Here is a 10,677-nt window from a genome sequence, read left to right on the forward strand (position 1 = left end):
ATTTAATATAACAGTATCAATTGTTGTATTTGTTCTGTGCATGAAACGATTTTAGCAATGCTGAAGTAAGTTTACACCGTACAGGTATGAAAACAGTTAGATGGTGTTGTTTTTTTTCAGTACCTTGCCCTACCACCGATCATTGCGCCATACAAGTGCTCAGTCCTGCCACTCAGTAACAACGCAGAGTTACTGCCCTTTATCAGTCAGATATGTAAGTATTCTTCTTGTGTTACTGCCCTGTGTCAATCAAATTTGTACGTGTTCTGAGTAACTGCCCATTGTCAGTCAGATATGTAAGTGTTCTGAGTAATTGCTGTTGGTAAATCTGATATGAATGTATTTTGGGTTACTGCCCTTTGTCAGTCATCTATGGAAGTGTTTTTCTTATGTTTCATTTCACATGTTCTGTTTTTAGCTCTCCTGAGCAAAACATGATCGCTTTTGTCCGTTGTCCGTCGTGTGTTGTGCGGCATCAACATTTGCCTTGTTAACTCTCTAGAGGCCACATTTATTGTCCAATCTTCATGAAATTTGGTCAGAAGATTGGTCTCAATCAGGGCTCGAAATTAACACTCGCACACTCGCAAAATGCGAGTGAAAAATCGGATTGCGAGTTAGGTTTTAAGCCACTAGTAATTTTTTGCGAGTAAAGAAATAGTGAAAAAAAAGAAGTTATATGCTAAATATGCTCGACGTTCTGAACGCTAAACCGTAGGTCATAGAACGTCCATATACCCGTATGCGGAAGCCCGCACCTTGTATGTAGACTGGTATACTTATAGTACAGATACGCGGATGGTATTGGTACAGCAAACGTTAAACAGTCTACTAATTCAAACGTGTTCATTGAACTTGAACAGACATGGTGTCGAAGCGAAAAATAACTAGTTTCTTTTTGCCCACAGGCGTAAATAACAATACGAAAGATAAAGCAAAGTTAACCGTTGATTAAAAAAAACAAAAACGTTAAATTATGTTTCCAGCAAAATTTTCGAGAATGTTTTTGATTTTGCGAGTTGGTATTAAAGCTGCTCGCAATGTTTTGCAAGTAGAAAAAAAAGTTAAATTCGAGCCCTGTCTCAATGATATCTTGGATGAATTTGAAAATGGTAACGTTTGCTTGAAAAACATGGCTGCCAAGGGGCAGGGCATTTTTCGTTATATGGCTATAGTAAAATCTTGTTAACACTCTAGTGGCCACACTTATTGTCTGATCTTCATGAAACTTGGTCAGAAGATTCATTCCAATAATGTCTTGGACAAGTTCGAAAATGATGCCAGTTGGTTGAAAAACATGGCCGCCGGGGGGCAGGGCGTTTTTCCTTATATGGCTATAGTAAAACCTTGTTAACACTCTAGAGGCTACATTTATTTTCCGATGTTCATGAAACTTGCTCAGAAGATTTGTTCCATTGATATCTTGGATGAGTTCAAAAATGGTAATCTTTCTTTAAAAAAACATGGCTTCAAAGGGGCGGGGCATTTTTCCTTATATGGCTATAGTAAAATCTTGTTAACACTCTAGAGACCACATTTGTTGTCCAATCTTCATGAAACTTGGTCAGAGGATTCATCCTAATAATATCTTGGACAAGTTCGAAAATGATGCCGGCTGGTTGAAAAACATGGCCGCCAGGGGGCGGGGCATTTTTCCATATATGGCTATGGTAAAACCTTGTTAACACTCTAGAGGCCACATTTATTTTCCGATCTTAATGAAACTTGCTCAAAAGATTTGTCCCAATGATATCTTGGATGAGTTCAAAAATGGTAACCTTTGCTTGAAAAACATGGCTGCCATGGGGCAGGGCATTTTTCATTATATGGCTTTATATGGCTATAGTAAAATCTTGTCAACACTCTAGAGGCCACATTGATTGTCCAATCTTCATGAAACGTGGTCAGAAGATTCATCCCAATAATATCTTGGACAAGTTTGAAAATGATGCCCGTTTGTTGAAAAACATGGCCATTTTTCATATATGGCTATAGTAAAACCTTGTTAACACTCTAAAGGCCATATTTATTGTCCAATCTTGATGAAATATAGTCAGAAGATTTGTCTTAATGATATCTTGGATGAGTTCGAAAATGGTTACGATGGCTGCCAAGGGGCGGGGCATTTTTCCTTATATGGCTATATAAAGCTGTAGTAAAATCTTGTTAACACTCTAAAGGCCATATTTATAGTCCAATCTTCATGAAACTCAGTCAGAAGATTCATCCCAATAATATCCTGGATGAGTTCAAAAATGATGCCGGTTGGTTGAAAAACATGGCCACCACGGGGTCGGGGCTATTCTCCTTATATGGCTATAGTAAAACCTTGTTAACACTCTAGAGGTCACATTTATTTTCCGATCATCATGAAACTTGGTCAGAAGATTTGTCCCAAAGATATCTTGGATGAGTTCGAAAATGGTTTTGGTTGCTTTAAAACCATGGCCACCAGGGGCGGGGCATTTTTCCTTATATGGCTACATGTATGTGTTGCTATAGTAAAACCTTCTTAACACTCTAGAGGCCACATTTATTGTCCAATCTTCATGAAATTTGGTCAGAAGATTGGTCTCAATGATATCTTGGATGAGTATTAAAATAATTATGTTTGCTTGAAAAAAAAGGCTTCCAAGGGGCGGGGTATTTTCCTTATATGGCTATAGTAAAAGCTTGTTAACACTCTAGAGGCCACATTTACTGTCCGATCTTAATGAAGCTTAGTCAGAGGATTCATCCCAATAATATCTTGGACGAGTTCAAAAATGATGCCGGTTGGTTGACAAACATGGCTGCCAGTGGGCGGGGCATTTTTCCTTATATGGCTATAGTAAAACCTTGTCAACACTCTAGAGGCCTTATTTATTTTCCGATCTTCATGAAACTTGGTCAGAAGATTTGTCCCAATAATATCTTGTTATCTCTGTCCGTCCATCTGTCCGTCACACTTTGCGTTTAGGTTTCGAAAAATGCTCATTACTTCTATGTCGCTTCAGATAGCAATTTCATATTTGGCATGCATGTGTATATGGACAAGGCCTTTCCATACGCACACAAATTTTGACCCCTGTGACCTTGAACTTAGGGTCAGCGTTTAGGTTTCGAAAGCTCATAACTTCTGTCAAGCGTTTATAGGGGGCATAAGTCATCCTATGGTGACAGCTCTTGTTTAAACATCAAACATTAAATTTATATTTAAGTTGTGGTGTATAATAAATGGAATATTGAGCTTTGTTTATTGTTGATCAAGTATCAGTCTCGTAGTTTGTAATTTTGTCAATAACCACCTGACTGATACATACTCAAAGAAAAATTAACTTGGATTATAATCTGTATGTGACAGTTGTAAATTGTAAAGAGTGTTTCGACTTGTACTCCCTATAATATTTATGCCCCCCTTCGAAGAAGAGGGGGTATATTGCTTTGCTCATGTCGGTCGGTCTGTCGGTCGGTCGGTCTGTCGGTCCGTCCACCAGGTGGTTGTCAGACGATAACTCAAGAACGCTTAGGCCTAGGATCATGAAACTTCATAGGTACATTGATCATGACTAGCAGATGACCCCTATAGATTTTGAGGTCACTAGGTCAAAGGTCAAGGTCACGGTGACCCGAAATAGTAAAATGGTTTCCGGATGATAACTCAAGAACGCTTAGGCCTAGGATCATGAAACTTGATAGGTAGATTGATCATGACTCGCAGATGACCCCTTTTGATTTTCAGGTCACTATGTCAAAGGTCAAGGTCACAGTGACCCGAAATAGTAAAATGGTTTCCGGATAACTCAAGAACGCTTAGGCCTAGGATCATGAAACTTGATAGGTAGATTGATCATGACTAGCAGATGACCCCTATTGATTTTCAGGTCACTAGGTCAAAGGTCAAGATCACAGTGACCCTAAATAGTAAAATGGTTTCCTGATGATAACTCAAGAACGCTTAGGCCTAGGATGATGAAACTTCATAAGTACATTGATCATGACTCGCAGATGACCCCTACTGATTTTCAGGTCACTAGGTCAAAGGTCAAGGTCATGATGACCCGAAATAGTAAAATGGTTTCCGGATGATAACTGAAGAACGCTTATTCCTAGGATCATGAAACTTGATAGGTAGATTGATCATGACTCGCAGATGACCCCTATTGATTTTCAGGTCACTAGGTCAAAGGTCAAGGTCACGGTGACCCGAAATAGTAAAATGGTGTCCGGATGATAACTCAAGAACGCTTATTGCTAGGATCATGAAACTTTATAGGTACATTGATCATGACTGGCAGATGACCCCTATTGATTTTCAGGTCACTAGGTCAAAGGTCAAGGTCACAGTGACAAAAAACGTATTCACACAATGGCTCTCACTACAACGGAGAGCCCATATGGGGGGCATGCATGTTTTACAAACAGCCCTTGTTATAGAAATGAAAGTTTTGGAAAGTCACAAATAAGTGGAACAAATTAGTGTCGTCTTAAATCTTTTTATTATGTTTTGTGAATAATGGCTAAGATTTTATTGTCCCCTACCGGTTTCACCGGAGGGGATAATGGTGGAGCCGGTAGGGGACATAAAAAATTGCTTGGCAATAGTCTTGTTTTGTTTATTTCTTATGGAATCAAAGCTAGTAAAAACATACTTAAAAAAACACATATATTTATATTGTTAGCGCGAGACCTGCTGAACTTTGACATCTCGCACAAAGTGGACAGCTCGAGTGGGTCCATTGGTCGACGCTACGCCCGTACCGATGCTATCTCGATACCATACGGTATCACTGTGGACTTTGACACTCTCAAGGAGCCAAACTCAGCCACTCTTAGGGAGCGAGACACCATGAAACAAATCAGGGCACCTGTAAGTGGTTTCAGAAAAAGGACTTTTCATTGAAAAAAGCTAGAATGAGTGTTGCCCGATTTATTAAAGTATGTATTACATTAAAGCAAGCAAAATGACACTCTGTTATTAAGACCGGTGTTTAAAATATATGTGCATTCAAAATGGTAAATTAAAATTGTTAAAATAACAAAGCCTTTGTGACATTTTTGTGGATAATTTGAAACTTATATCTACAATGTTGTGTTTTAAATAATATATTTATTTCTAAAGCCTGAATGGTCACTTGGTAAAGTGTTTGATTTTTCTTCCAAACAACAACAAAAAGTTGTTGAACTTATTTTCATTCTCTTATTATGTACTCTTGTATGTACAAAGGATACATATTGATATTTGTAAATTATGATTTAGTCCATTGAATAATCGTGAGACAAATTCAAATTATGAAACAATTTTTAAGAAAAACAAATATTAAGAGCAAACCTCTTGGATTAGTCATTTTGAACCATTCTTTTCATTCACTTTGTACTTTTGGCATATTGCTGTTTATTTCATGAACAATATGTTCATAACTGTCTTTTTGTGGCTTAAAAATTAAGTTGTTACTAAAATTATTTAAATGTAGATTTTTCACAGGGCAATTTTTTTATTTGTATGGCTACTTACACATTTATCACAAGAAATCGTGTTAAGAAAACTTTCATTATTCGGTATTTCAGATCTCAGAGCTAGCCGAGATTGTTCGCGATCTAGCCCAGCAGAGAAGAACCTGGGACAATATTCTCAGCACCTACCCTGTGTTCGAGCAACAAGAATCAACAAAATAAATCACTATGGTAACAGACAGTCCCTAGCAACACTGCATAGCGCTTTCACACCTGACTTTTAAAAATTAGTGTTCATCATTTTGTAATGGCTATACTATTTCAGTTATAAAATGCTTTTTAATGGATTATTAAATATATTTTATATTTTTCTCTTTTCTTGTAAAGAATGAGTTTGGAAGTGGTTTCGGTTTATGCAGACAATAACTTGAGAAATTGTGTGAGATCCTTATGAAATTTTGAGGTGGATTAAAGAAAGAAAAAAACAGAAAAAATGTTTTCTTCATGACCATTTTGTCTTTTATGGACAATGTCCTGTCAAGGTATGCATCTGACTGCTAAGGTCAACTTTGTGTAAGGTCATTTATAAAAGATCTGCATAACAACAAATAAATGTATTGATCAATGAAGCTCAAAAGCTTTTTGATCTTACACATAATTTATTAAATATGAACAAGTATTTTTGTATTGCCATTTTTGTATTTATATGATTTGTGGGCACGGTTAAAATACTTTTTACTCATTGTCATCTTTCTTATATGGCTATGTTGATTTTGATGAAGACCTAGTTCTAAATGACTTTTTGGTGATTTCATGACATGTATTGCAGAAAGTGATGGTTTTGTAATTGTTAATTATTAAGAAATACATTTTATTTGAATGTTCTTTGAGACTTTTTTTAATGACAATTTATTTCATGTTTGTTCATGACCAGGCAAATACTAGAGTAAGTGTAGTTTAAACAAGACAAATGTAAGTCATATAATGTGTGTTTTTATGTTTAAATCAAATTAACAAACACAACCTTTCATTTGGAAAAGAAAGGTTAGCAAATGAACAGAAATGCCTGCATAAAACATTTATGTTGCCGATCCAATCATATTGCTCATGTGAAGCCATATTTTTCTTGTGTTACTCATTCTATTTAGCAGTCATTTAAAATAATGAGAAATATTTGAAGAAAAAGTGGTTTAATTTGTGTAATTAACTTTTAATCATACAGATCCACATGATTGTTAACTAAATTAAAAACATCGATGGCCGAGGTACTGAAAACTTAAAGGAAATGGATCATGACTGTTCATTTTAGGATAAAGTTTTTTTTATCAATCAAAATTTAATTTGATATTTTTATTCATGTGTTTATAATATTCAAATATGTTCTGATCATGTTTGCAGGTATATTTCATTGTATTTTACGTCTTATTTAACAGACCGTTAGCTTTATTGGTCTTTGAATTTTTTTTAGCTACATGTACCAGATCAATTTCTGTTACCATGATTTTGTTTCATTGGGATAAGAAATAAAGGGAATAAGTTCATTTATCAATGGATTAAACACGATTTGAATACCCTTTTGGTGTATCATTATATTTCACTGTTGAGTATAATATAACTATTTGCAAATCTGTCATTGAAATTACTGTTGAACACTTATTACTGTACTGATTTTTGGATTAATAAAACAATAAAACAGGTCCGTGTAATGTTTTATATGAAATTATACTTCATACAAAGCAAAGATACATACTCGGGGTATCACCATTTGATGTTTGCAAATTTGCTAGTACGAATATCATAATTATTAATAATTTTACTTAACAAATTACAATGATTATTAATAATTGTACTAAACAAATTACGAAACTACGTACGAAACAAAAATTAATTTGCCAGCATTTTAACCATTTAAAGAATATTCTTGAGACTCAAAGGTCAAATACAAATTGACGAATTGTTTAATAAAACAATATACATACCAGTGGTTTGGCTAAATAGTGATGTTGCATGAATGGTAAACTTATTCACCAATTGGCAAAAACGACAACTTTCTTAACAATGATTACATGCATCGTCATAAATTCAAAAAAGAATTGCTAGTCTTATGTTCACACAATAGAAACAAAACTCATTAATATAAGCAAAATGTTAGAACTATCGTTTCATATGTGGATGATGATAAATGAAAATAGATAAATTACTGCAGCGTTTGCAACAGTTTGTATCGATATATAAAAAAAGTCTACTTTTAACTTAACGTGCTTTAATGTTTGAGAGCCAAAGTGGTCTAATAGTTGCGTGGTGTATTTTTCTCCCAAATGACTAGTTTGTATCCCGATGAAGCCTCGATTTTGTATTACAGTAAACTATATTTTCTTGATACTTTATGGACTTACTAAAAAAATATAATGGTGTTGCGAACTGAAATAAATGGCATTATTCATATGTACACAAATGTTACCATGCCCCTTTCAAATAGTTCGTTTTGGCGAAACTTAGGTTAATGCCGTGTTTTGAAAATTGAACTCCGTAAGCTATCAATTACCAAAGCACTAAAAACAAAAAGCAAGGGTTGTGTAACGTTACGAATATTGATTTGAACAAACCCTATTTGGTTTCAATGACTACGTGACAGTTGAGAGCAAACAGCTGAATCCGTCTCACATATTCTTATTAAATGCAATAGTGAACACTTATACCATCGGCGAAAAGAAAGAAACTTATTTTGTCATATATAAACAATTTTTGAAATATCAAAGACTTTAGAAATATATATGTCGCGGTAAATTTACGCAAAATTAAAATAGTTAACTATGTGCTACGTTATTATCGCACAAAACAGCAGCTGCGGCTTTTTATAGATCAGTGAATGTCGCCATGAAATACTAAATGTCGACCCCGCATGGCAGATAAAGTTAAAACAAACAAACATATGGTCCCTACTGAGATCCGTGTACTGCAACAAGCAATCTCATGTCAAGTGGTCGAGGACTGCATCTGTTATTTCCAACATCCTACTACGTGTAAGACAGGGTGGCATCCACTCAACGGAGCACTATAATATGGAACGCCAATGCTGCCTTCTGATGGCACTGGTCTTTATGTTCTGTGCATTTACTAAGTTGTTTTGTGTAAACTACATTTTGTCCTGTAGAAACATCATTTTGTTCTGTACATTTTTCAGTATGCTATGTGCATTTGCAATATCGTTTTGTACTAACGACATTTTGTTAGGTGCATACATCATTTCGTTCTGTGCATTCGTCATTATGTTGTGTGAATTTACCAACCCGTTTTGTACTCACGACATTTTGTTAGGTGCATACATCATTTCGTTCTGTGCATTTGTCATTATGTTGTGTGCATTTACTAACTCGTTATGTATTAACGACATTTCATTTAGTGCATACATCATTTCGTTGTGTGCACGTGTCCACAGGTGGTTAGCGTGTGGCTATGCTATTAATTAGTGAAAACATCATTTTGAATGATAAATAATCATATTATAACAAAAAATTAACTTTTCTGAAAAAAAAAATTGTCACTATCAAATATATATATAACAAGGTATGCAACTCAAAATCAGCCCAAAACGGGGTGCATCGCTTTGAACAGCCATATCTTCATCAATTTTGCAGCGATTTTCACGATCTCGGTCTTATTCAACGCAGAAATGAATTTCCTTTCTGGAAATGTATATGTCTTGCAATATTTTTACAAATGCTGGGTCAACTTTTAAGAAATAACACGATACACAACACGCATGACCCAGTTGACAGTGATCATGTATTCTTTATGAATGAAATCTCCAGTCGTAAAGACACACCTCCGCATTGGACCAATGAAATCACTCGTATGTTTAAAATGTCAGTTAGTTGAAATGTATGTAAACAAAGGTTTCAAACGGCGCTGGACAGTTAGTCTTGATGCAGAATGTTACGACAAGAACGGTTATAATGTTTTTTCATACGTTTTATTGAATTATGGTATCGAACTACATGAACTTTATAGGGAAGTTGCCCTTTACTCCGTGAAGATTTCAGTCTTAAAGACAGCATGATCACTGTCAACTGGGTCATGCGTGTTGTGTATCGTGTTATTTCTTAAAGGTTGACCCAGCATTTGTAAAAATATTGCAAGACATATACATTTCCAGAAAGGAAATTCATTTCTGCGTTGAATAAGACCGAAATCGTGAAAATCACTGCAAAATTGATAAAGATATGGCTGTTCAAAGCGATGCACCCCGTTTTGGGCTGATTTTGAGTTGCATACCTTGTTATATATATATTTGATAGTGAAATATTTTTTTTCAGAAAAGTTAATTTTTCGTTATAATATGATTATTTATCATTCAAAATGATGTTTTCACTAATTAATATCATAGCCACACGCTAACCACCTGTGCACGTGTCATTATGTTGTGTGCATTTGTCATTATGCTGTGTGCATTTGTCATTATGTTGTGTGCATTTGTCATTATAGTGTGTGCATTTGTCATTATGTTTTGTGCAATACCAAAATACCACAAACTACCAGCGCAGATGATAGAGCACTCCTTTCGCACTATATCTCAGACAAATCAAATGTTGAAGACAGTGGAAGAGTTTAGAAGGAAATACAGATACATTCATCGACTGTACAAAAAGTGCCCGTATTGTTTAAGGTCCATCTACAAAGCAGAAAGTAAGAACCCTTAAATTTGATCGACTCTCAATTCACGAAACAGAAAGCACCATGCACCTGGGTATTGAAAGGAAAAAGTCTGGAAAAATCGACATACCAGTAGATCCCGTCAGGTCAATCGGATTGTGGGAGGCGGAAGACGCAAGTTTACTATTTGCGATCGCGTTATTGAGGGTACCGGTAATTGTTTATGTATGAAAATGGAAGAATATCATGATTAGTGGGATATGTCCGCGTCTTTAGTGAAAACTCAAAAGCCAAAAATCATGGTTTACAAATGTTAAAGCAAGATTATACGATTTTGTCAAATATGTATTGTCACCTACCAGTCTGTCTGTCAGTCTGTCCGTCACACTTTTTTGGATCCTGCGAAAATTTTAAAAGTTCTTTATATGTTTTCATGAAACTTAAAATATGGATAAATGGCAATATAGAGATTATGCACGTCATTTCATTTTGTTCCTACGTCAATAATTATGGTTGCTATGGCAAAAAATATAAAAAAAACAGCAACAAATATAAAAAACATTGACAATGGTGGAGTTTCACCGGTAGGGG

The 10,677-nt window shown here is 35.3% G+C and overlaps 1 protein-coding gene across 7 annotated transcripts in view; it reads left to right on the forward strand.

The window, feature by feature from the left end:
* Nucleotides 1-10,677, forward strand: part of LOC127855831 (glycine--tRNA ligase-like) — a 254,818-nt gene that overhangs the window by 26,175 nt on the left and 217,966 nt on the right. Inside the window, exons 15-17 of one of the 7 annotated variants that reach the window (XM_052391646.1) lie at nucleotides 121-214; nucleotides 4,662-4,849; nucleotides 5,548-7,129. The exons of 4 other annotated variants lie outside the window; for them this stretch is intronic. In XM_052391646.1, the coding sequence (XP_052247606.1) occupies nucleotides 121-214; nucleotides 4,662-4,849; nucleotides 5,548-5,655 (390 nt within the window). In that variant the 3' untranslated portion in view covers nucleotides 5,656-7,129. Of the gene's footprint in view, nucleotides 1-120; nucleotides 215-4,661; nucleotides 4,850-5,547; nucleotides 7,130-10,677 lie in introns of those variants that run through there. 2 more of the 7 variants (XM_052391650.1, XM_052391645.1) reach the window with 2 other exon arrangements.

The sequence above is a fragment of the Dreissena polymorpha genome, chromosome 13 (genome assembly GCF_020536995.1).
Source record: "Dreissena polymorpha isolate Duluth1 chromosome 13, UMN_Dpol_1.0, whole genome shotgun sequence".
In the NCBI taxonomy this organism is placed as follows: Eukaryota; Metazoa; Mollusca; class Bivalvia; order Myida; family Dreissenidae; genus Dreissena; species Dreissena polymorpha.